At 34.0% G+C, this 27,727-nt stretch overlaps 2 protein-coding genes across 5 annotated transcripts in view; one reads left to right on the forward strand and one right to left on the reverse strand.

The window, feature by feature from the left end:
- On the forward strand, positions 1-27,698 carry PLN (phospholamban). Of its 3 annotated transcripts, none has more exons than XR_003084672.2 (4): positions 1-235; positions 3,804-3,887; positions 12,186-12,281; positions 26,160-27,698. XR_003084672.2 is itself a non-coding variant. In XM_007427754.4 (4 exons), the coding sequence occupies exon 4, from the start codon at positions 17,667-17,669 to the stop codon at positions 17,823-17,825; it is 159 nt and encodes a 52-aa protein (XP_007427816.1). In that variant the 5' UTR covers positions 1-235; positions 3,804-3,887; positions 12,186-12,281; positions 17,551-17,666; the 3' UTR covers positions 17,826-22,697. The 3 variants fall into 3 exon arrangements, 1 of the variants encoding a protein (XP_007427816.1); XM_007427754.4 differs by lacking the exon at positions 26,160-27,698 and adding an exon at positions 17,551-22,697; XR_003084670.2 differs by lacking the exon at positions 26,160-27,698 and adding an exon at positions 22,827-26,065 and having other exon boundaries at positions 25-235.
- CEP85L (centrosomal protein 85L) overlaps positions 1-27,727 on the reverse strand; it is a 113,695-nt gene that overhangs the window by 30,450 nt on the left and 55,518 nt on the right. For both annotated transcript variants that reach the window (XM_007427756.4, XM_007427755.4), the window contains exon 4: positions 548-669. In XM_007427756.4, the coding sequence (XP_007427818.1) occupies positions 548-669 (122 nt within the window). The remainder of the gene's footprint in view (positions 1-547; positions 670-27,727) is intronic.

Below are 27,727 nucleotides of genomic sequence, written 5' to 3' on the forward strand. Positions count from 1 at the left end.
TTCACTGTCTCTACACCATTCATTATTTTAAGAACTTCTGTTTGCCACATTCCCAATGCTGTCAATTCTTTAACCAAATATCTGTAAATATTTTATTCTTGTCTTATATGAATATGCATTAATTCCTTTTCTGCATCATTTCTAGATCTGTATCTTTTTTGATGAAGGTACTCACGGCAGTACTTGAAAAGAGCTTTGGTTAAGACCCCATCAGAGTTGGACTTTACTGGGCAAGGTAAGATCAGATATATTTATTCAGAACTGTACTTTGCACCAAAAATTTATCCAATTGTATTATGTTACTAGCTACTTTACTTTTAACTCTTTCCACAATCAGTGTAATAATCCTGGATATTAATACTTTCTTAAGGATACAGAAGCTCTAGTCTGTTATCTGCATGTTTTCACTTTATTTCTGTCAACTTCTACTTGCCTCTCATACTTTTCAGAGCACATTTCCATTCTTTTTGGAAATTATTCTTTGAGATGATTGCCTGCTTTACAAGGCAAACCTGAAGCAAACGGAGGTTACAGTAGATTTACTTACCTATCAATCACAATTTCTTTTTGTCTTAACAACCCTTCTTTAATTTTCATCAGGGATTCCCAATTATTGTAGTCCTGAAAGTTTGTAGCTGGATAACTCTGATGATATGATCCACTCAGAACCTGCACAAAAATATGCATAAAGGAAAAATACAATTTAAAAAATCATAAAATGAGGAAAATCTACCATCCTCTCATGTTTGTAATTTATAACATTTATCAGAGTGCTTAGTCAGGAGAAATCTACTTCATGAATATATTTTGGAAACTAAAAAATCCATACTTTCTTCTTCAGGATATACTTGAAACATAACTGTTTCACAGTTTATAGAAGTTTTAATCTGCAGTGTTTCTGTCCAGTATTTTCTAGCTTTACATTTTTATGGAACTGAAACCTAACTGAAGTGTTAACACACAGGTTTCTATTTTCTTCATTTTCATCATTATGGAATTCATTCATTTATGTTTTGGAAGCATGAATATCTCACATTGAAAAGCTGTGCCACTGACAGTTTGTGTTGTGTAACATTTCAATAAAGATTGTAGGTAATAAAACTATATAAATGAAAAACCTGTTCTTTAATTTTTGTATTACAATGATTTATGAAAGTCAGCTCTATGTAGGGCTCATGAGTGGTTGCACAAACCAGCCAGATCTCAAAGAAAGCTAAGCAGAGTTGGACTGTTTAGTGCATGCAAAGCAGATCGCCAGTAAATCCCAGGATTGTAAACTAGACTGGGAAGTTGAAAAACTTCCAAAGGAAGACAATGGTAAACCAGCTTTATACTGTTGCCAAAAAAAAACTCACATAGATGCATCTGCATAACTACTAGTTGAGCTTGACCAGAGGAAGTGTTTTTCTACTGAGCAGGGGATTGGACCTGATGACGTAAATGGCCACTTCCTACTCTACAATTCTTCTATGAAACTTTTGAATATAAATATGACATTTTAGAAGAAACAGATATTTTCAGCTCAGTAGGCATGTATGAAAGACTTTTTGGTGTAGTGGTTAAAGTGGCTGGGAGACAGTGAGTCTACTCCTGCCTTGGGCATGAAGCCAGCTGGCAGACTTTGGGCCAGTCACTCTCTCAGCCCTAGGAAGAAGGCAATGGCAAACATCTTCCAAAAATGTTGCTAAGAAAACTGCAGGAAAAAAATTGACATTATGCCTGGGAGAAATACTGTTCTGCAACAAGCAGAATGTTTTCTAGGTCATCTGTACTCCTATAATACGAGTTCCTATCTTAACACGCTCTATGGGTTTTTGATTTTTTGCAGCATATAAATCATATGCAGGCTATACATTATATATTAGTTTTCTTAAAATTTATGGATACCAGAGTTGAGAAATCCAAGACATTATGTTATTATTAATATATCAGTGTATGCTAATTTATTTGTTTAATTGCCATTTACTTCTAAGTGGTCAGTCTTAGCTATTTTTTCTACTTAAATCCAACCTTTAAATAATTTATTTATTAAAGGAAATGCTGCTTCAATCAGGTGAATCTAAGCAGCTTACAGTACACTATTTTATTAGTGCCATAAATGTACCTTCCTTGACTTATTCAGAACAAATGAACTTTTGATTTCTATAGGGTACAAGGTACTGAATTCTCACAGCAAGTTCTGAAGCAGAGAAAATTCTGAGAAACTAAGATAGGTTATCTGATACTTCTAAATATTAAAAGTAGCATCCTGAAAGGGTCAACAAATCAATTTAATTAATCAGTAACTTGGAGGAATCCAATAGATGAAAATTAAGCTGTTTAAAAACTATACCTGAACTGCTTCTGAAGCCTAGTACAACAATAAATAATTCTGTAATAAGTACATAGGTTTTTCTTTAAATATATACTTGATAGTATGCTCTATACACCAGTGAACCTTACATAAAAGTGAGTTCGGTTCTGGCTTCTGCCTTTTAATGGTATAAACGCTATGAGGAATAATTTGAACAGTAAAAAATATAATATTTAGAACATGCAATATGCAAATGTGGCTCAAATTAAAGCACTTTGTGGGGTTAGTTTCTTAAAGTCTCAGCTGTTAGATTTTGTATTTAGAAATTATCTTTTTATGTGCAAATGGTCTATAGCTTTTTCCTCCAAAAATTAGACTATTGGGTTCTGCATATGGGTACTTTACAATATTCCAAACAGTATCCACCTATTATAATGTCACAGAAGATGTGATCAACACAGATGACAACCTAAGAGGAATGCAGAAACCTTATATTCTGAATCTAGTATGCCAAATCACATAGTGCAGATTCATTTAGCAATTTTACAGCCAGGCTGAACACTGAAAATAATTCAAGGAGCTTAAATGAGCTATTTTACCTCTTTTCCTCTCTGGTTCTTACAAGTTAAGCTCTGACGTGAGAAAAACATTATTCTGTCTTATTTCTAATGACAGAAATGTTTGCAAAGAAGAGTTCACTCTACGTACCTATGGACCAGCTACAAAATCTTAAAATACATGTACACTTTTATGTAACATGAAAAATATCTAATACATATCATTAGCAAAAAATAATTCTGTGAAAACCTATACTAAAGTTAGTCACACATTTTCAGAAAGTTTCTACTTATATCCTGGCCAATGTTATGGACAACACTTCTAGGTGGCACTTCAGATGACATTCAGAGCAAGTGTGTCTGGAATTTTCCAGAGATAACAGAAGGTCTCTCCTAAGTATAGAAACACTTGTTTAATAAGTGTTTATATTATCTTCTCATTACAGTGAAATTCACTAAAGATCATTACACACTTTCACCTTCTTTAAAGCCCTTAAAGAATCCTATTAATTTTTTAAAAATCCTGAAGTAGAAAGTATGGTAACATTAATCCTAAACCCAAATTTATTACTACATGATTTAATGAAACCATTAAGAAGTTAAACAATTCCAAACATTTGGGCTGAATAACACTTCCAAACATTTGGGCAGAAATCTTTGATATATCTGTGACTAATATTCATTGGCATATGTATATTTTAAGTACATTTCTTGTGTTTTGTAATAAACATGATGCTAATGTATTGGACCAGGATACTTTGACTGTATTCATGCAACACAGCTTGACAATGTGATAACAATATTAAGATACAGAAAAAAGTAAACTCTTATTTGAGTTAAGCTTGATTCCTGATTACTTAATGGATATGTCCGTGTAGCGTTCTTGCTAACAACATGGGAATGTTTTATCTCTGGCTTCTTCTGATAATTTTTTTTTCACCCTCCCACTCTAGCCTACAATCCTGGGATTTTCTGGTGAGCTCCGACCCAAGTATAAGAAGATCCGACCCTGCTTAGCTTTTGTGAGATGAGTCAAGGTCAGTTAGGTGCTACTTCCTATTGTATGCTGTGGTTGGTCGCACAGCCAGCCAGATGTTTAGACTGGCATTTTTATCCACTTATGGAGTCCTTCCCAAGGACCTGGGATAGGCAGAAGTTGTTGTTTGATGGTGTTAAAGGTATTGTTGCAGGTTATAAACTGTTCCAAGTAAAGTTGCCTTTGCAATTGACTGGTGGTGATTTTGTCAATGCTGATGGTATTCAAGTGGTGCTTCAGATGTTTTGGGATTATACCTAAGGCGCCTATAACTACTGGTACTATTTTTGCATTCTTTTGCTATAGTCGTTCTACTTCTGTTTGCAGGTCTTTATATTTTGTGATTTTCTTCAGTTCTTTCTCTTCTATTCTGCTGTCTCCGGGTATTGCAACATCCACTATCCAGACTTTTTTGATCTTTCTTATCAACAACTGTTAAGTCTGGGGTATTATTATTATATTTATCCCATTTTTTTTATATATTGTGCTCAACTCAAGGTGATGAACGTATCTAATACTCTTGCCTATTTTCAAATAACTACTAGCAACAATGTGAGATTGGTTGGGCTGAGAGAGAGTGTCTGGCCCAAAGTCACCCAGCCAGCTTTCATGCCTAAGGGGGGGTCTAGAACTCAGTCTCATGGTTTCTAGGCCAGCACCTTAATCACTACACCAAACTGGCTCTATTAAATTAACTATTAAATGAAGCATCCTAAGCTACAGAAAAGTTTAAATGCTTAGTTTTTTACAAAGATTGCATGCAAAGATTCATCAGATGGGTTTACTAAAGGTGAAGACTACTTCCATAGTTTGTAAAAGTCACTGCATTAAAGAAGACTCTCCAAACTTTAAGTAACATCCAATCACTCTTGAATAGCCAGGAAAACCTAACTGAATACTTAGCCCAACTTAAATATTCAGATTCTATCTTATGAAGAGATATACTCCACCAACAGGTAGCAAAACAAGCTTTTCACAAGGGTAAGAAACTACCTTAGTGTGATATCTATCATCTAGAAAAGCAGCCAACTTCTGACAGGATCTATACTGGCTGAAAATGCAATTAGTCCAATAAGAAAAATGAAAATGTATAGTAAGAAAAAGGTAAAAGGCTTAACCATTTGGCTCCATTCCAGAAAACTGACCTCTGCCAGTTGACACTATAAGGGTTCTTGATAGGACACTTGACTTTCAAAAGTCAGCAACCTGATAAAGGCCATCTGAGGAAAACATATATCTGTTATCTTTATAGAAATTCTAAGTGATAATTAATGAGTGGAATTTGTGCCCATGAATAAAAATACATGGAAAGGTAATTGTGAGTATAAGAAAATACTGTATATATTTAGTTCCAAGAACCTTTAACAGCAGGTATGGATATCCTATCCATATATCTTCTAAAACTAGTTGACTGTATTGCCATTCTCCCATGTGCTTTTATTTCTAGTCATGAATATAAACTCACGAAAATCCATCTTTTTGACTTTAATGTGTGAATGTTTTCCTATAAATAGGCAGACAATGTATGTTTTAGAGCAAAAGGAGAGAAGCATGTCAGTAAACAAAAGGTAAAGTGAATAAAAGTCAGCTATCAAATAATACAGGATGGTAATTAACATTCACTTGTAAATATGCTGTCATACAGCCAAAATGTGCATTTAAGGAGAATAATATAATATTGATTTCATTGAGTATTTTAAGTATGAGACATACTCATGGGGTTGTTGAGCGGGAAAAAAATGGAGAACAGAGTACCAGTATACCATCTGGAAGCCTTGGAGGAAAGGCAGGATATAAATTGAACAAATGAATTTAAAAACTATACTCCTATGCATTATTAAATTAACCCACAGAAATCACTTGTCAATAAACAGGATTAAGCTGTGCATAATGCCATGCATTAAGTGAATAATTGTTTCAAGGGATCAGACTTCCACAAAAATCACTGAAACCCAACTGTGCCATCAGCATACAGTTATGTTTAATAAGTTCATGACTTATATGCATCTCCACATGATTGCTATTAACCAGTGAATAAGCTGCACATCACAATGTTACAGCTCAGGGATGACGATTTAAATTTATTATGGCCACTCACTCCAAAAGACTCTGGGTGGCTTACAAGATATCAAAATATATAATTAAAACAACTAAAAACATAGCAACAAAACATAGCAGCCCAAACAAAAAACCAGCCATAACAGTCAAAAAAACACATCAGGGTTCCCAGGGCTCCCTGGGAACAGAGCCAGGTCTTAAAGGATCTCCCAGAACCCTAAGAGAGCAGGCACCATCCATATATCTGCAGGAATGCCATTTCAGAAGGCAGAGCTGCATCAGAGAAGGCATGCTTCCTTGCCCCCACTCTGCCTGACCATACCAGGTGGGCAGAAACTATTGCAGACAGACAGTCTCACAGATAATCAGACTGCATTTCATGAAGGGCTTTATAAATGATGCCTGGATAAGGTCTTTAGAGAAGCTGAGTCCTATATCCTCTCTTACACAAGCCACACAGGATCTTTTTTCTGTTTCTTGCCATCACTCTGCACAGCAACATCTTTCTGTGAGGATGTTGGTCCCTCTCCCACTCAGTATTCCTTTGGTGCATGCGGTACCCAAAATGCAGCCATGGCTCACGTTTTAATTTTTCTCTGGACACAATTTAAGATGAGCTAATGGTAAACTCTAGGCTGTGTATACTAATTAATCAGAATGTATGATGCCGAGAATGAACAGCTAAGATTTGAAAGTGATTATTCTTAAATGTTACAGTAAATTCCAGTAAGTTATTCAAAGCTGCAATTTTCTCTTGTATAAAACATAGCTGAAAAGTAATAATTAAAGCAACAAATGCAATCTCTGGCCTCTAGTCAATAATTGCTGTTAAAATGGAAATAATCCAACTCCAGAACTCTTTGTTACTGAACAGTACCTCAATTGGCATTACAGCCTTTTATCTCTCCTTCATATGTCTTTGCCTCTGTGTTCATCCAGCACTCAAAACATGTCAAAGAACACAACTAATCTCACTGTTTCCTGGAACAGTTTATCAGGAAAACACTCAACACAGTTCCAAAGTTACAAGACTCTTAGCACATCTTTTTGCCAGATATGTAACATTTTCTGATGCAAAACAAAGGAGGAATTCACATTGTAAAAATCTTACTTGCTTACTTGAGCTTTCATTCAAGAAGCCTTCCAAAGTGAACAAGGGGCAAAGTACTAGTAAAATACTAGTATTGCTAAAATGGTAAAACTGTAAAATTCTTGTGTAAGATGAATCTACATTTATAATTATCAAATACATGATGAATTTGCTCTAATTGATGCTAATGTTTTATAATTCTGAGAACAATTACAAGTTACTTTGTATTTCCTGCATGGTCAGGCATCTAAATTGTGATCTGCACACTGAGATGCTGACAGCTAGAAACAAAGTATTAATAAGAGAGAAATGGATCATGATGCATTAAATCATGACATGCGGGACAGAAAAAAAAATCATACCATGTTCTCATGGTGCTCTTCAATAACAAATACATTCCAAAAATTCCAAAGATAATTTAGGAACTTGTAAACAAAGATAATTTTAATTTTATTTTACAATTTAATTTACAATAATGTATTTGTAATCTGCCAATTACAAATTAAAATGGAGTTAGTTTTCCCAATATTACAAGCAAAAATCCCATATTATTCTTAATATTTAATCATGGTTATACAGTGAAGAAAGAAAACCTAGATATATTACCATAATTAAAACAGTTTTCTTATTCGTTAAGTTTCTGTTAATCTAACAAAAAAGTGTCTGAAACAAAATAAATTAAGAGGAAAAAAATCCATATACTGTAATAACGATAATATAAAATTAATTCAGTTTTTAAGCTTATCATTAAATTTAGACTATACAGAAACTTATTGCATCATATTCTCATTTTCAGAACACAGAGGCTTTTCAAAAATTGTCATTCCAAAGGTCTCTAATAGCTTAAAAGTAGTTAATAAGCAATTCCCAAAAATGATTAGAAAGTGACTTATTCCCCTGAATTTAAGGAATAGTTCCACTATATAAGTGTTACCTCAGGGAGCAAACCCCACACCCACTCACACTGATGTTACCTAGTCAGGTAGTGAAATGTCTGCCAGCAAACAAACCAAGCTCAGAGAGCACCAAGGACTTCACAGTTCAACCCTGAGCTACATATATTCTCTTCTATAGGAACAATTCTATTTGTAATAACTTTAGCCACTGGGTAAAAATACCAAATTGTAACCCAATAAATAAAAGATTGTAACCCAATAATTAAAAGAGTGTGCATAAATATGGCATTCAAACAATATATTTCATATTCTTTCAAACCTGGTCAAGAGTACAGAAGAGAAGAAACATTCAAGGCAGAATTAATAGCATTCTCATGCTCTGTATTAATGTTCTAAATTTGGTCTTATTTGCTATTATTTAAACAAGCATTCTGGTTGTGTTCCCAGTGAATACTTTCCTTTTTCTAAAAAAATAAAAATTGCTTTTTAAAAAAAGAAAAAGCAATTTTAACACATGGGTGTCATCAAGAGGGCAAACAACAAAATAGCATATGAATAACACTCATCTATCTAAAAGTCCAGTTGCAAGTAAAGTTTTAAAATTACCATTATCTTTTGAAAAATGATTATACCCAGTAGTTCATCTTTAGGTCAATTTTTAGTTTATGAGAATACACAGATTAGCTATTTCTGCATTCATTAATGTCAAGAACATCTTTCCTACTGTTTTGTATATGACTAGCATCGTAACAAATCTAAACATATAAAACTGCATTACATTGATTCAACATACTGGTGCACCTGTCTTGACTGACTGGCTGTGATAGCTAATGACTTCCATTGTCTCAGAAGATGTTCAAGACAAGTATTAGTAATCTGATAAAATGAAGGTGCCAATGATTAAATCCGCATGAAGAGCTGTAATTCTTTTATAAACATATAAGTCTGTATAAGCAGTGATACCTGAAATATAGTTTAACATTTTTGCTATTCTATTGTGTATGGCAGTTCCTAGATGTGCAACCATGTATAAGAAATAACATTCTGAATCAGTAAATCATGCCAGTGTGCACTGCCAAGATTATGACATAATTTTTTAAGTTTCATCCTTCTGAACATACATTCTGAGATGCCTGAAATATGTATACACCTGCATACAGTATACTTCAACATATAGTGGGTGTAAAATGCCAATACGGGCATCAAATACATAGATAATGGTGTTGTTTGTAAAAGAAATATAATTCTGCTAGAAAATATAAAAGTCTTCCTCCCTAAATGTGGTTCCAACTAATGTTCTATCAGATCTCAAAAATAAAAAAAAAATTAAAAAAAATAAAAAAAATAAAAAGAAACATGTTCTGATGGTAGAGTCTTAATCCCCCTGGAGAAAGCCCAGATTATTTCCATTTAAGGTCATGTAAGCAGCAGCTGCATATTTTTGTCCCTTGAAGAAAATTAAAAAACAAAACACCAAATACGCTGTTTTTAAGTGTGCTAATATTTCAAATCATTCAGGATTTTCATAGTTTTCTAACATTTCTCAGGAACTTTCTGTACCTGAGTAGTTTAACTTGAAAGGGGATTTCAAAGTCTTTTCTCTTCCTCCACAAATATTCTGCACACACACAAGCACACATTTGCTTAAAACTTGCAAATATTAAATTCAAGAAGGAACGGGTCACATTTACTTTACTTCATTTAAAGATTTCTGTCTGCAGAAGAGATAACATCATATGTGAAGAGACTGGCTGAGCAATTGGTATTACAAATTATCAACAAATATTCCAAATCTATAAGGAACAAAGCACCCATGTTTTACAAGGTGTACCGTAAACAGGAATAGAAAACTTGTACAAGGATGGGATTAAAATGTCCCATAAAACCTAAGACTTGGTGAAATAAAGGGAAGAAGTGCTATAAAGTTGAGTGGAAAGAAATCCTGTGAATAAGGAAGCTAAACAGCAGAAAAGAGGTTTGAGAGAAAAGAAAAAGAACTAAGCAGTTGTATACAGTAGTAAACCCTCCATTAATGGATTAATAGAAGCAAACCTGTGCCTATTAAACCACTATATCCTTTAAATCCAAATGGGATTTTAGACAAGTGAAAATGGGAAATAGCATGTCATACATGCATAGTTTACATATTAGGGGTTCAAAGCAAAAGTACAAAGGGACCCCAAAATCACAAGAGAGTGATTTGCTTTCTTGCTATAAGGCAGGAAATGAGATAGAGAAAACAGATTTTGGAGTGGGGTGACTGAATTGAAGGCCACGAGATTCAAATCCTGACATGGGTACCATACCCTTCAGAACTGCCAGGATGCTTTTCAAACATGACACCTGAAAAAAAAGTGGTATTCCTGAGAGATCAGAAGGGACAAAAGGACAATTGGGATGTTAAAAGATCTGAAAAGACCCAAATCTAAAGTACAGGGAATTGTTTCCTACTGGGATTAACAGAATTCAAGGATCATTGGTTAGAAGAAAATTAACCAACAAATACAGGCACAGTAAATTACATTAGGTCAATCTCAAGATTTCCAGTGTACAGACGCCAAGAGGTAAGAAGGTGAAATGTGCAGCATAACAGCATATATCCAACTCATTTGTAACAGAATCTGACATGCCCAATACAGCTACCCTCCAACCTTCCCATAACTGAAGCCTGCCAGATCAGTTGGGACTGTAACTTCCAAAATTCTTAAGCAGCATCTTCAGAGTTGGGAAGGCTGACTTAATCCAGTGTAGATTGTCAAATATTCATAAATACACAGAAGGACTGCTTATTTGTTGGTTTACAAAGGAACTGCCACGTTTAGTTGTATTTTGCAGCAAATACAACTAAAAACTTGTGGGACCTTAAAGACTAACAATACATTTGTTATTGTTAACAATATCACCTAAAGAAATCACAGTATCCTTAATATATTATTCCTTTCCTAATATACTGCCCCAATTAATTACTGGAAGCTCTCAACTTTGAACAAACAATACAAACAAAACTAATTTGGGTTGATATTTATTTAAGTTCACAGTATTCTTTTCTCACTTAAATAAAAAAATTAAATAAAATTTATACACACAGAGTACTAGCCATACATATTTTAAAACAATATGTATAAACCAAATATATTAGATGAAACACAGGACACCTTTTCCAATAGCTTGCTAGCATTAGTGAAATATCAATGCCATGTATGATAAACAAAAGGATACCTAATCTATCTTAAGTAGATTCTTTTTGAAAGGGCAAATGCCATTCTCTTAAAAGCCTGTGTACCTCCAACAATGACAAGGAACAACAATAACTGCTACTTAAAAGACTGCCACTTATATCACCCTGAAATGCTCAGCTAAAAGACAGGCCAAAATCAGCTGCCAAGTAAAGCTATATATTTTATTTTGCTGCCAATGTTGGAAATTCACCTAACAATATGAATCTCTTGAGCTGTTTTAAGAAAGAAGTATACATAGTAACAATCTGCCGTGTTCATTCAATGTCCAAATTATCTGGACTATAAATCCAAATGCTAATTTAAGCACACAATACCAGACTGCAATGCCCTTCCCCCACCCAATGAACAGCAAATGTCCTTTCAGTAGACTTGAGAGACTCCTGATTGTAAAGCAGTACTGAAACATTTAAAATATTTAAAAAATAAACACTATAAACTCTCCTTCAACACATCACTTTAAGAACAGTTGGGAGTTTAATTTCAAGTATCTGTGGTACACTGATTTGTTAACTGAAAAACATCTTGAATATCAGCTTGTGTTGAGCTATCAAATTTGGGTTGCAAAAATCTGGATGACCACTGAAAGTTGGAGTTTTGGGTATCTCTTTGTTGTCATCTGTTCATCCAGATTTTGCAGCCCAAGTATGTTAAAACCATACTGTACATGAAATTTCATGGGTTTTTTTTTACACCTAGTAGTGTATGTATGTGTGTTACTAAAAGTAGGTGTTATCTTGCATCATTCAATTGAATGGAGTGGAATGAAAAGGTATCGTCTAAGTATTATTAACTGAACTATCATTTGTTTGTTTGGATTTTTTGTATTATGAACACACAATCTCATTTTCACTCTTTTTTCCCTGTGAGATCAAATACTAAACATCCTTGCCTTAAACAAGGCTAGCTCTGCAATATCTCTGTTCTTGCAATCTGTTGTATAACCAATCACTGGAGTTAAATTCCTGAATGACATCATGAGCCCAGCCTATTAAACTTTTGTTATTTTTTTCCCTCAGTGAACTTCAGTTGTTTCCACAAATCTGATGACAGAGAACGTCTTTTAGTTTCCCACAGCACATATTCATATAATTCAGCAATCACCAGTCATCAAGGTAAGGGATTCTATTTTTATTATAATATGACTTTTGATTTTCAAATTAACTGTCCTGCTTCCATTAACAAAAAAGTCTATGACTTTCTTGAAAATCATAATTTGATACAGAACTCAAGCTACCTTCTGCATTTATTTTTGTTTTAGAAAAGAAGCAGACATATCAAGCATTTTGTATGCATGTTAGAGAGAAAGAGAGAGAGGCAATGAGAGAAAGAAAAAGAGAGAATAAGGAAATGGAGAGGTGAAGCGGAAAAAAGCATGGTAAAAGACATCAGATAAATAATAATTCAGGACAAGGAAAGATCCAGACCACAGCATTTATCATTCCTCTCCTCTCTAGTTTATTTTTTGTTAGATGTATGACCAGTTTTCCTTTAAAAGTATCCTTTGTAGTATTCATGTATCAGTTGTAGTATCCATATATCAGTTCTGGTGTCAATAATGTGTATTTTGTGTATGTGTATTTTTACTGCTGCCAAGCAAATGAAGCATATATGTTAAAGAAATATTGGGTCCAAAAAGTAAATAAGAGAAGTTCAAGAGAGTAATAAAGGGAAGTCCTTAATGTTTAGTATCAGTCTCTCGTTGAACAAATTGGCTTTGAAAATCCCTTCAATTTTAATACTATTTTTTGGGGATAGGATGTGGGATCTGGTGTTCAAGAAACACATGCACAGAGAGTTTGGGCAAGAAGATCTAGTAGTTCTTTTCTAGTTCTTTGGATCCTAGCCAACAATTCTGATCCTGTACTTTCAGACTAAACTACTTAAATCCTATTATAGAAATCTTGAATTTAGACTCTAATCTTGTGCAGGATAGCAGTCAAAATAGGTTCCAGATAATTGAATTTTTGAATAATATATCATTTTATCATCTATTATAGAGATTGAACAATAAACATGAACAAAAATGTCAAAAAAAGAAAAAAAAAGAGGTCAAGCCTCTTAAAATAGCAAAACCAAGATACATTTTAGTAAGAAACACTCTTAAATATCCAGATTTAATGTAAAAAGCTTGTTTATACTATTATCCATTTGGTGTACTGTTAATTAACAGTGCAATTCTAAGAATGCTTACTTGGAATAAAATTCCACTCTATTCTGTGAGGTTTACTCTTGTGTAACTTACATAGACTGCAACTTTAATGTTAGCAAATTTTAGAAGCTGATTTAAGGATCAATACATTCTTAGAAAAAAGTCACATTTTCACCAAGTACTAATTCAGTTTCAGGAGCCAAATAGAGTTTGGCAAATTTACAAATTTTGTATAATCAACATTTTTCAGATTTTAAAACATAACATGCCTAGCCCTAACCCTCCTTTAAAAAAAAATCCTAAATAATATATCAGAAGGGGCCATTCCATTTTTTCTTTTGAGAAAACATTTATCAATGTAATTCTTGGATTACAATGGAGGAAGATTTTCATGATACAAGTTATACAGTTTTCAGTAACCTTTAATATTTCCTCTTAACATTCAGCATTAATATTTCTTTTTACTTACTGCCTCTTTTCAACTTTCTTGACCCGCTTATTATATCCAGCCTTCATTCCCTCAGTTTTTTGGGCATCTTCCTATTATTAATATCTTAACAAGTTATTCTTATTTTGTCAAACTGTTATTTTCTACCCTTAATTAACAATACACTGAAATATTTTCTAAAATACATTCATGGCATTTCTATTTTATTCACCTTTCATTTTCTTTTATTTTACTATTCCTTGATCTAATCTCTGCTTTTCATTAAGCTCAAATAGGAAGACAAACTTTTCTTCAGACCCATCACTGACCACGAAATTTAGACTTCCAATTGGTGTAACTGAGATCATAAAGAAAACCCAGCTACTTGTATGAAAATTAATAATTCATATCGGTCAAAGTTCCAATTAAATTATGCAGTGTGGAAGGAAGGAACCAAAAAAGGACTTTTGGCAAAATAAGGCTGAGAAATAGGGCCCAGAAATGCAATTACTGGGCTTCCCATCAGCTCCAATCTGTTTTCTCTTGCATGACCTTTCAGAGGGAACATCAGCAGGAGACTCGTGATCTCTAATGGAAAAACAATTCTTACTATTCAGTTGTTTGTAAAAAAGTTTTGACTCTAAAACAACAAAAATCAACACAGTTTCTAAAACAGGGATGGAAAGATAGACAGACAGACAGACTACATTACTCCACTTCTATATCAGTTCTGTGGGCAGCTCAAAACATGAAGGCTAAACCACAAAATACATAAATTTAAAGCACAGCATAAAATCTAAACAACACTGAAACAATAACATTAAAAGAATATATTTAAATCAGGAAGACTAAAAATCCCAAGAGAATTAAAAGACCATTATCTGGGTCCTCAAAAACAATAAACCATTGAGTAAGCTTTTACAGCATTCCATTATGAGAGAAACACACCCGGCTGCCCTTCACTATGCAATACATAAATCAAAGAAACTAATCTTATTATCATTTTTATTTTTTTAAATTTATTGCTACATACATGGATATCAGGCATCAGCTTATAATTAAATCTGCCTCCATTTTAATCCAAGAATCACATTGATAAATATTTTCTCAAAAGAAAAAATGGAATGGCCCCTTCTGATATATTATTCAGGATTTTAAAGGAAGGTTAGGGCTAGGCATACATAGTTTGTTTTTTTAAAAAAAGATCCTTCATAGTATGATTCTGGATTCGCATTTCTACTTTTTCTTCCACAAGTTAACTTCTGTTGTGTTATCTCACTGTAAATATTCACATGCAGACCAATATCATTATCGGGCATTCTGGCCCCATGTTTAGCATGTGGGCTAACCTCCTTTTGGGAAGTCTAACTCCCCCACACAACCAGTATGTGTTTTTAACAACTGTTGAGTAAAATTCTTGGGAACAATATGCAGTTCCACTCCTATGTCACATTGGAAATTCTGAGGAGAATCAGACAGGGATGGGAAGCATCACTGAAAACAGCCCCTGATAACTGGACGATGAAAACAGACATTTTAACGTGTTGGCCCTAAAGCAGCCTTAAAATAAGAAAAACTGTAAAATATAATTATCCCTATTTCATAGGGATAAAGCAGAAATATATAGAGAGAGAAAAAGAGAGCGCGCATGAGCCTTTTACTTAATATAACTGAGTAAGTCTGCAGCTGTTAGTAAAAATCATTTTAAAAAAATTAAAAGGATTATGCATTAGTTATGCCAATTGTATATTTAAAACAGAACAACATAAACAAAATAGAAACTACTAACTAACATTTCTAATGAATTTTGTCAACTGGAACCTGCATTACATGGGACATGAGAAAAGTAGAACACATGAATGAGTTTCCCCTTTGTTTAATTGATTTATCTATTAAAATAAAAGAAAGTACTTGGCCATCTTTCAATATAGCTTTTCTACACAGGGACACCCTAATAACAGTATAATTATAGTTTCAATTAAATTGATTTGAGGGATTCAGGCATCCATGATAATCCAAATAAGATAGAAAAACAAATATTTAAATGTAAATATTGGTTAAACACAAAAAAGCACTACTACAATATTATTACAAGAATTCAGTTTTTAGGCACAAGAAAATAGAATTCTATATTCTGAATATCACTCCTACTAATTTCAAATAGTAACATTTTCAGAATAAAAACTGAATCACAGTCCCAATTGCTATAAAATTTGCATAGGATTCTCATTTCCTTCAAAGGTCTTAGTAGTTCTGAAATTATCATCAGATATAAACTAAAGAACAGCTCTAAGATGCTTCCAGAGTCAAAATAATACTTATAAGCAAAGCAACAGTATTAAAGCAAGTTAATGTCAGTGACCTTTTAAAGAATTTTTTATCCTGCCTTTCTTAAGTTTATAAATAACTCAAGGCAGTGAACATACCTAATACTCCTTCCTCCTCCTGTTTTTCCCACAACAACAACCCTGTGAAATGAGCTGGACTGAGAGAGAGTGACTGGCCCAAAGTCTCCCAGCCAGTTTTTCATGCCTAAAGCAGGACTAGAACTCAGTCTCCTGCTTTCCAGCCTGGTGCTTTAACCATTAGACCAAAATAGCTCTCTTCATTATATATTACATACAGCAAAGATGACTTTATTACATATTGCTGTAAAATGAGGGCTAGTATGTGCGGATTAATAGTTAATTATTTTATTCTTCTGTTTCCTAATTTTTAAAATATTCAAATAGCAATTGTTAACCTTGTCAGAAACAGAATTATATCTTACCATCAAGTAAACTGCTGAACTTCCAAAAAGCATGGAAAATTCCATAAAATAAATGTCATTATAATGTGAAATTCAACAGAGTGATATTTATGCTTTTACTCAACATGTCAATAAAATAAATATTTCTATCATCTATTTATGAGATATATCTGTGAAGTGTTAAGATATGTTTAATGAATGTGCTTAATCTGTAAGTATTTAATTCATGATAGCCTGCTTGGAGCAGGATAAATATTTTAGTATAACTGTGTCCATATTTGGCTAAAAGAGTGATACCGTTTTTACCGAGTCCCTTGAGAATACAGTTTTGTTATTACAGTATCAACCCCTGACAAATGTAAGCCAAAAAAAGAAACTGGACATAGTGTCAGGCAAATATTTTTGATGGCTAATAGACTATTGCTCTTCATCTCTCCACAATCAAACAGAGCCGAAAATAATGGATGGACAAGCAGGGATTGTGAAGCTTATTTATACAAACCATTCCAGCAAAAATTATGATTCAAACTGAATGCAGCCCACCAACTATGTTTTGGGGATTGTCAGGTGCTTGACAACCTTTCTGTTTTTGCAGGCATCAAATAGAGAAGGCTTAATGAGCACTCTGAGTCACCATACATGGTTGGTGGACTGAACTCAGCTTAGTGAGTCACAAATCACAACTGATGTGTCAAACATCTACTGTCTCTCAAGACTGCTTTCCTACTCAGGTTTTTTTACACACCAGAACATCTTAGACGTTTTAACCAGGAATGCTAAAACTGTACACAGGTTCTGTGTACAGTTGTAGATTTATCTTATTAGGAACAAACACCATGAAGGCATGTAGATACACTTAACTGCAATCTGCTTTTTTCCATATCATATTGTGACATTTAGAATAATGGTATAGAGTTGCTACATGTTTTGTTTTTTATTAAGACTTGTTTTCACTGTGAAATGTGTTGCATTCTGTCACCTTGAAATAATCTACACTTGCTGATAATCTACACGGTTTGCTGTAATTTTAACACTTCACTTTCCTACTTTCTCTAGCTCCACAAAGATTCTTAAAACTTCTCAAACAGAAGATATTAAGCACATTGTACTATTCCTGAAAGTCTCTGCTTCTTAAAATCCACTCTTTCTTAAATTTCTGCTTTCCTGTTGCCATGGAGAAGGTCCAGTACATAACTCGCTCTGCTCTGAGGAGAGCCTCAACTATTGAGGTGCATCCACAAACACGACAAAGACTTCAGGACCTTTTTGTAAACTTCTGTCTTATCTTAATATGTCTGTTGCTTATATGTGTCATTGTGATGCTTCTCTGAAGTCCAGCTTCTTTTGATTGATCTTCATTACATTATGCAAAGGAAAATGTACACGAGAAGGAGAAAAGAACCAAACAAGAAACATCCGGCACAAGGAAATCCATGCAAGAAAGTCCAGCACTTGGCCTAAATAATTTCTCACCATCTCCACTCTTACTCACTGTAACCATTAAAAGCACCTGTACTGAACAGTGATTTGAAAACTGCTATCACAAGGCTGTGCATGAGCTAATTTGCCTGCTTTATTTTTAAAGGAAGTCTTCTGCGGATGCTGATGATTAGTGCCTATAATTACTTGTGTTATGATGTGTAAAATGTCCAACTATAAAATCTTAAATAGTGGCCTTGAACTTTTGGTTCCAGATTATTTATTTATTTATTACTGCTAATCAGCTGTAAGTATTTACTTTCATGTCTGAATAAAGAATGGGCTGAATGTACTATGTTAAAGGCACAATTAAATCATTATATATTCTAGGAAATACATGTATGTCAGGCTACTTGGATTGTTAACTGAAGCTATTATTAACTTTTCCCCTACACTTTCATGACGTAAGCTTTGAAAATGACAATAAAGTATTGCATATTTACTGCCTTGTTCAACTGAAATACAAGTATTTTAATAGACATATAGTCAAAAGCAAGCAAAAGCAAGAATTCTGATGAGGACTGCAGCCAAATATAAATATACCTTTAGATATTTGATATATTTATAAATATCAAATATATTCTCTCCTGTAGCACTAGGGATATCCCCCAGGTGATCCTTTCATTATGCAGTTGCTCTTCATTCACATAATTTAACAGAAGGTCTAGATGGTGAATTCTTGCAAAACACCTTTCATGTTTTTGTTTCACAAAGTATCCATCCCAGCAAACAAGAATATCTGCACAACAGCTTTTGATTGGTTGCATTAGAAGCTCACCTGTTGTCCAATTGCATATAACATATAGCATTTTTGCACAGCTAAAAAAAAAGCAAAGGATTAAATTTGATCTCAATACTTTTCCCAAATATAAAATTAAGTGAAATTACTGATAAAAATGCTTTGCATTTTGCTGAAATCTAGTTAATCAAAATAAATATTTATACTTTAAAAATCTTGACTCTGATATGTTCTGTGCATTTTGGTCCTTTAATTTCTTCTCTAAAACTGGCACCTGGAGAATTCAATAAAAATGCATTTGTTTCTACCTACAGAGAAGCCAAATAATTATAATATTAATATTTTAAAAGAAAAGTTTGATAGAGAAGAATTCACACACAGTTGATACACATACAATGTTTTTAACAAACTGAGTGAACTAAGGACTCTAAGTAAAGTTTCAATTTTGTGGTCTCCTGCACAGATCTCCCTACCAGCTTTAAACAAAGAAAAGATAATCCAAGGCATGGATCTTACCCTGAAAGTAATTTGGCCTACTATTAATAAATGCTTTAAACTAATTTTTAAATTAGTTTTAGTTTTAAATTAAACAAATTAATTTTAAAAATGATTGTTGCTAAGACCAATATAAGCCTAATTATGATTAAAACCGGTTGCAGTAAACTGTGCTAAAGAGTGGAAGGCAATGGGACTAGGAACATGTGACAAGGAGCTCATCACTTCTATGAAGTGTACAGGCTGTCACTTTAACTGCATATGTATATGATATCACTATAACTGAGGAACTGAGGTGGTAAGAAAAAAATGTCTAATGATTTATTACATTATTAGAGTAATTCCACACATTGAGAATGTACTCTTCATACCACAATTATGTCACGTATGAATTTATTTTCCCTACTGAGAAACAACCTGTTCCAAACTGTTTCTAAAATAAAATGAAGGCTAACTGTTTAACAAGATATTCTGGTTTACTTCTGTTTATTTTAAGTTTGACTGCTGAATACATTAAAATGAGTTCAGTCATTTTTGTGCAACACAAAATATTATTTGACCATAAATCAAGCATGCCAAAATTAAATCTAAAGCAAGGATAGTTCTGTCACTCACTAGAAATAAACTTTAATAAATGATTTAATTCAGTGACTCTACAGAATTTTAGCAAAAGTTCTGTAGTCCTCATTATTGTTGAAAATTTGTCTCCCTGTTTAAACTGGAGCTATGAGTCTATTTTTGAAGTTTGAAATGAACTGAAAAGGAAAGGAGGAACTTTTCCTTAATACTTGATTATGTTTTAGATTACTGAGACAAGCTGCTTTCAGATCATTATTGCCTATTTCAAGACCTTCTCTCACCTGTCCAATTTTGGCTTCTGCATGCTGAACAGGGCTCATTTATACAAAATAACCAATAACTGCATAATGAACAATATCAACTATCAGATATCAAATACTGGTTTCAAGGCGCATGTGGTTTCCAGAAGTATCTAAACAGGAAATCCACTGGAGGCAGCATTTGCAATGGGGGGCAAGGAACTGTCAGACTGATGTCAACAGTGTTGTGGCATTGCACGCATGCCCCAAAGGGGAAGAGCTTGTGGCACAATTTCACTTTCATCATTCTAACAAAAGCTGCAAGTTCCCTATATGTTGCTCTGAATTCCATGATAAAGGGAAAAGCAGGTTATCAATGTATAAAATAAATGTATTTTATTCTCAATGACCAACTGTTTCAATTTTAAGACTGAATTTCAAAATTCTGCTCCCTTTATATCCAGTTACAGTATGTTGTACATGTTTCCGGTAGCAAAAATTGGAAGATGTATAGCTAGATAATTACCTAGCAACCCTTCCTTACTTTTTTTTAATGAATAATTTTTATTAAAAGATTTTACAAAGATTTAAAAAACTACAGAAATATAGAATAGAAAAAGATATTATAAAAGGGTAAAAGAAAAAGTAAAGAACAACAAAAAAGAAACAGGTATGTAAAGAAGTGACTTCTGATCATCTTTGCAGCAGTTACAAACATAGCAATTACCATCTCCACCCTCCCATACTACATATCATAGTTCCCTTCTTCCCATAAACAAACCTTTTTAATCAATAAATCCAAAAATCAGTTCATTTTTATCAATTTGCAGCAAAAAGTCTATAAAGGCTTTCCAACCTTTTATAAAAGTCATTGTAGTTCCCCTCTTAATCAAACAAGTCAATTTAGCCATTTCTGCAAACTCAGCCATCTTCATAATCCATTCCTCCATTATTGGTGTTTCTGTACTCTTCCATCTTTGTGCATTTAATAGCCTCACTGAAACCTTTCCTTACTTCTGAAGGCTCGATAAACAATGCTCAGTTGCATCACATCACATTCACAAATATGTGAAGGAAATGTTGACCAAATGACATTCTTTTTCCACATATGATTTTGCCTATGGTGCATTCTTTGCTAATCTAAAATCACATAATTGTTCCAAATGATGTTCAAAGGCCATCACTGGAATATTTAAAAAGCACACAAGTTTAAAAATAAAAAGCTGCTATACAAAAAGCAAGACTAATTGCTATAAAGCATCTTGTCTTTATACCCAAAGTATATGCAAAGCTTTCACACCATAGCAGAAAAATAAGGTCATCATCATGGAAGTCCTGGAAATTAGAAATCTTCCCATTTGTTAAAAAAAGATACAATCATGTAATTTCTGAGAGACCACAGTAACAATGTCTTATTAAATCTAATTTGAAAAATGATATTTTATATAATTTGAATTTTTATGCCACTTTTTATTAAAAAGTAAAACACCCTATGCCAGGAGGTTAAAGTACATGCTTAAAACACTCCAGCTGAAACCAAACAAAAATAAAAATAGTTAATGGTGGTAGGATGTCCTATGTAGCCAAGTTATACTATCTAATATAAGAGACCTGGAAAAGAAATCAAACTACAAGAAACTCTTGTTCTGAATTATAACCCTTCATATAATAACTCACTCACTCATGATTAATCCTATTATCAGGAGCCCATGCATTTTGACTAGCTTTAGTAATCAAGCCAAAATTTATAGATTTTACAACTCTATCCTCCCTATTAAAGTAACCTCATTGATATTTACTCAGAAGTAAATTCCATTCTATTCAACAGAGTTAATTCCAAATAAATCTAAACAGAATTGTAATCGGTAACAGAATTCTTAATACTTGATTTTCAGTTTTGCAGGAGTTCAGAAGCAAAAAGTTGTGTCCAGCTCCATATTTTTTTATATTTACATACATTACATATATGTAAAAAAATAGGAGGAGGGGGAGGAGGAGCAGAAACTACGCTCAAACTTTCACTCTGGAGCTGTAAGGAAAGCTTGGGTTCATTTTGATGGGGAGTATTTTAAGTACCGTTTCCACTACAGTTAAACGTAGCCAAAATGACTCATCCAATTTCCCAAACAAGAAACTGGTCCTTTTTTTGGCAGAGCGTAATCCAAACTTTTCTATATCTCCCTTCCTAAAGATTATAAGACCTTATGCTCCAAGTATCTAATGATCCACCTCACTCTTCAGCCTGGAGCTTGAGAGAAGGTAGGAACTGACTCACTGAGTCTTTAGCCAAATTCAGTTTAAATATGAAGGTAGCACCAGCCCCTTAATGGCTTCCAAATCAGAGAAGAGGGATAAGGCAAGGACTGAAAAGAACATGTGGGTACCTGATTATAATTGAAAATGTGCCTTGAGGAGTAAATCCGAGCACACAGCACTGAACAAGTGTGTCTAAGAAATCAGTCATTTAATCAGTGGTTTAATAATATAGCTTTCTATATTAAATTTTTTTATAAACAATGTTAACAGTATTTAGGACAAGAGCAGATAATTAACAATGCTGTGAGTACTGCTGTAACTTGAAGCAGCTAATCAATATTAAATACAATTTATTAAACTGTGACATCTGTTGGATGGGAGAAGTTTTCTTTCCTATTTGGCATGAAAATGTAATACCAATATGGACTTTATGGTAAATTATTGCTTATTAAATCACTGCCTGTATTTTCTTTCAAGGTGAGTTTGGGAAAGGGGTATCACTGTGTACTCACATTAGCTGTTGCTCACTAATCATTTTCTCTTAGGTGTTGGACAATAAATGCTCATATTGGAGTCAAGAAATGCTCACACAAGAGTACTGCAACCACACATATGTCAACTGTAACTCATTGTGATTGAAACTGAACCTGCCTGAAACAGCAATCAAGATTTCTACTGCAAGCAAAACAAACACAAAGTTTGCCACAATGGATCTTGCTGCAAATAGAGGCCTCAACCTGTTACTCAATTTTCTACTTATTTTCTTGGTTCTTGTTCTTATGTTCATCCTTGTGAAGCTCATGTGAGATGTTTTAAAGTCTTCATTTATGCCATCATGGTAACTTGAACCTTCAAACTGTATGAATATAAATAACAAAACGAACAAGACAGAAAAGCCCAAACCTAACACCCTGCAGATCAGGGAAGCTTTCACTGTATTAAGAGAAATGAAAAATGCTATTTTTACAATGGAACAGATAGATCAACAGCACAATCTGAAACATAAAGTAGAAAAAAGGAAAAACAAACATGGAATTATCTACAGGAAGAAAATAATGGAATGCGAACATGGAATCACCAGTGACTTTTACATCAGGGATGAGGGCAAACAGCCATTTAGAGGAAGTAGAAAAAATACTTAAAGACAAATAAATACGTATTCAGTATTCCCGCTATTTGATGGGGATACCCATACAAGGGAATAAAATGAGCACAATGGGACTTACTTATGAACAACCATACATAAGATTACACTGCTAACTATTCTTAATATTAAAAGAGGGCATTTATATTCTATTATAATATGCTATAATAGAGTTTTATAGAATAAATATTATTCTAATAACATTTTTAGCAAACCATAGAATATCCTTTTCATTAAAAGCATATTAACCCCATAGTTAATTTAAGTTACCTCCAAGTCTGCTTGTCTCTAGTTATGTTACAACAGAAAGCCCCACAAGATATTTTGGGGGTCTGTCTCTCAAATCCACTACTGTTAGAAACTTTCAGACTAAGTCCTATTCAATTACTTGCTCCACATGTCTTCCATGCCAGACAAGAGGAATCTAAAAGAAAATTAGAACATATGTCTCTAAGATTTATTCGTTGATTTTTGTTGTGATGAGAATGCATATGCATAATTATAATTTCAAGCAGACTTCAGAAACTAAGAATGCACAATTTCTTTGTAAGCCACTTTGACATTTTCTTAGCTTTCTATCTATGCTTTACACAGAAATGAAACACCCAGTGAACTTATACTCTAGACATGTTATGTATGATAGAATACACCTGTATCATTGAACATACAGGTGGTCCTTGGATTATGACCATTCATTCAGTCACCATTCAAACTTATCAATGGCGCTGAACAAGGGGAACTTACAACCGATCCTGGGAGTGTTGGCTGTTGCAGTGTCCCTGCAGTCACATGATCACTTGGCACCTGGCTCGCAATTATGATATTGCAGCAAGCCATGGTCATGTGATCATGATTTCCAATGCTCCCTGCCGGCTTCTCACAAGCAAAGTCAATGGGGAAGCCAGCAGGAAGTTGGAAGTCACAGTCATGTGCGGTCCTTGCTTAATGACCCGTGCAGTCCTCACTTAACAATGGCAATCAGGACTGCCTGATCTGCTGTCGCTAAGCAACATGGTCACATAATGTCACATCTTGCAACCGCATCGCTTAAGGATGGCAATTGCAGTCCTAATTGCTGTTGTAACGCAAGGACTACCTGCATTTGTGAGAGGTATGTGCCTGCATGCCCATCTAAGGGGAAGAGTCACTTTCAAAAGCTTGAAAATTGGCAATGTAATATTTGTTACAAGATGAAGTAAGCTGGATGCCATATGTTCAGAAAACAACTACAGAATTTCATAATCATTTCAGAAATATAAATAATTACAACAAAAAGTTATTGGTAATCTAGAAACATGGTAGAATGCCTGAGTATATACTTATATTGACATCTTCATACACATTTGAGTATCTCATCTATATTTTAGTTATTTTTAAATCTCACATTTATTTTAACAGATTACACCTCTCCATTCTCAACATTACTTAGGCCACTAGCATTGGCTTCTGGAGCCTGGAGTGTTGTCAATGAAAACACAATCATATTATTCTATTTTTTTTTTTGCCACTTATTTAAATATGACCTGAAATACAGTTAGAGATTTTACATTTTGAGGAATTTCTAGAGCAATCAACACAGGTCTTCCTAAATTGCTGCATCCTACTGAGATTTATAGGAAGGCTATACTTAGTAGAAAAGCTACACACATATGTAATATATAAAGCAAAAGTCAGAACATACTAATACTTTAAGAAATACATTGGTTTACCAATACATTATCATGTCATTTATTGTAATGTATCAAAATTACAACTTTTGTTGAATAATGAAAAAGAAGATAATGCATTCCTTCTTTTTTCTTTTCGACAGACAAAAACGTGAGACAATATTAATTATTTTAATTTCCTCACTAGCTGAGTGGCACCGATATCACAAGGTTGAAAAAAGCCCAAAAGGGGGGGGGGAGCAAATTAAATGACTTGATTAGATTTTGACTTCCACTATTTCTCAGTATAAAATAATTTTCACAACACACAGTAAAACTTAGGCACAGAAATGAATCTTCACCACTGTAGGATATGTAAAGTTATTAAAGAAAAATAATCTTATTAAAACATTCTAAATAACAGTGAATCAACCCCCCCCCCCCCGTTATATTCTTTTAAAGATATTACATTACTAACAACTAGCAAAGGGTCCTGACCATATTAGAATTATGACACAGAGGTAGGGTGTTTTAATTTTTTACCCTCATCCTGTTGAGCAAAGGAAGGAGACAGACCTACTATTTACAATGGGAAGACAGTTCTTACAGAATGTTGTTACAATTAAGATTATTCTCATATCATTTATTATTGTTCTGTGTCACACTGGCAATGTTAAATGAAACTGTTATACAACTATTGTCCCTAATTATGATATATCTGACAAATCTGTTCTGTGGTCAACTGTTGTAGTGATGTAGCTAAGAAGCAGCTAAGACTTTACTTCTAATCTTGCTTCTACTATAAACTCACTAAATGACTTAGCCAAAACACTACTTCTTCCCTTCAGCCTTAGCCCTCCACCACACGGAGAAAGAGAACAGCCTACCTTATAGGGTTGTAGTAATTATTATTAAATAATGTAAGTGCTATATGCTAAATAAATAAAACTAAGTTTATCAATGCTAATTACCTAATAAATTATTATATCATGTATATGCTACACAAATGTAAGCACTTCTTTCTTACTGGTAGGCAGAAACACTGCCATAGCTTCCACATTGGTGCCTTTTCTCTCTCCCCTTTACAGCTTCTACTGCAAAATAGGAAGAGCAGCTTCTAATTTCTCCTTGCAGAGATCACAGAAGTTCAGTGCACAATTGATGCTAACCATGATGTTCATATTTACTGCCATAGTAAGCCCTAAAATCACTCTGCAGAGTTTTGGCTGACTGGAATGAAGTGAATCAAGGACCTAAGTTAAGAAGCAGTCTGTTTTTCAACTAACCTGAACTGCAAAGGAACACTGATTCTTTTTGAATTACCCAGAACTCTACACCAAATTACGGATGTCATCTTAACCACTGGCATTTTGATATATTAGTATGCAATATGGAACCACAGGGTGACTGAGGTGCACTGGCTGAATAAGTGATGTCTAGTCACAAAATGTCAGAGCTTGCAATTCTCAAGCTGAGCTAAATATATAGATGAATGGGAGAAGATGGATGTGTTTCTCTGCAACTGGTCACCTGAAACAGATTCTAACTTTGCAAAAACAGTGAAACCTCTCAGAGCCTTTTTGGAATTGAGCAGCATTTAAATTGCAGCAATAAGCAAACAAACAAATAAAAAAATAGGACCTGGTATGCTCCAAGAGAACTAGTTTAGTGTAGTGGCTAAGGCACCAGGCTGGAAACCGGGGGACCCTGAGTTCTAGTCCCGCCTTAAGCACAAAGCCAGCTGGGTGACTTTAGGCCAGTCATTCTCTCTCAGCCCTAGGAAGCAGGCAATGGCAAACCACGTCCAAAATACCTTGCCAAGAAAACTGCAGGGACTAGTCCAGACACTGGCCAGGAGTCAACAATGACTTGAAGCCACCAAAAAACAAAAAAACAAAAAAACTTCAAACATGTTTCCTGATCTCGCACATGAAGCAGCCCATCGTTTTACAGGCATCTGTGTAAGCCTGAAGAAAATATGCTGCTGTTTTAAAGAATGTCTATAACCCTTCGCCATTTGCCCCCTCTCTTTGTATGGCCATATGTGGCCATCAGACATAAAGTGACCTGTAATGGTATGTTTAGAGTCTGAGAGAGATTCACAGACTGGCCACTTGCACATTAGGTTATCAGTTATCAGGGAAATGAACACACTTCTCACTGGTTCACAAATAGGCTGTTAGGATTAAAAAAAAAAAATTAAGAAGTCTCTGACTTAACAAGTGGGTTCTAAAGTGAAAGCAGCCCAGTTGCTGAAGTTTCTGCAACTTTATTCCATTTCCCTTCAATAAATCTTGTTGAAGGAAATGCTAGGAGAATCTTGCTTTTGGTTGAAATAGGCTGCCAAGAGCTTAATATGACTATATTTGTGTGACATGTGACACAAGTATATAAATTGCAGCATTTGTGCGACAACATAGTCATACACCTGTCATCACTGCCCCTCGATGGATGCCTATCCAAGCTACGTATTCATATTTAATGTCCCTTCCAATAATATTTACATTTGGAGAAAGAAAAAAGTGAGATGAATCAAGTGAAATCTGTTAGCAGCATTTTATAGCAATTGCTAATCTCAATTCATTTCAATTAAAATAAGCAGATACAAGCTTATTCATTGAACAGAATGATGTCTGAGATTATTTTTCTCTCTATC

Source organism: Python bivittatus, unplaced genomic scaffold, assembly GCF_059951505.1.
Source record: "Python bivittatus isolate LINGU-HERP-01145 unplaced genomic scaffold, Pbiv_v1 ctg000020_np1212, whole genome shotgun sequence".
NCBI lineage: Eukaryota > Metazoa > Chordata > Lepidosauria > Squamata > Pythonidae > Python > Python bivittatus.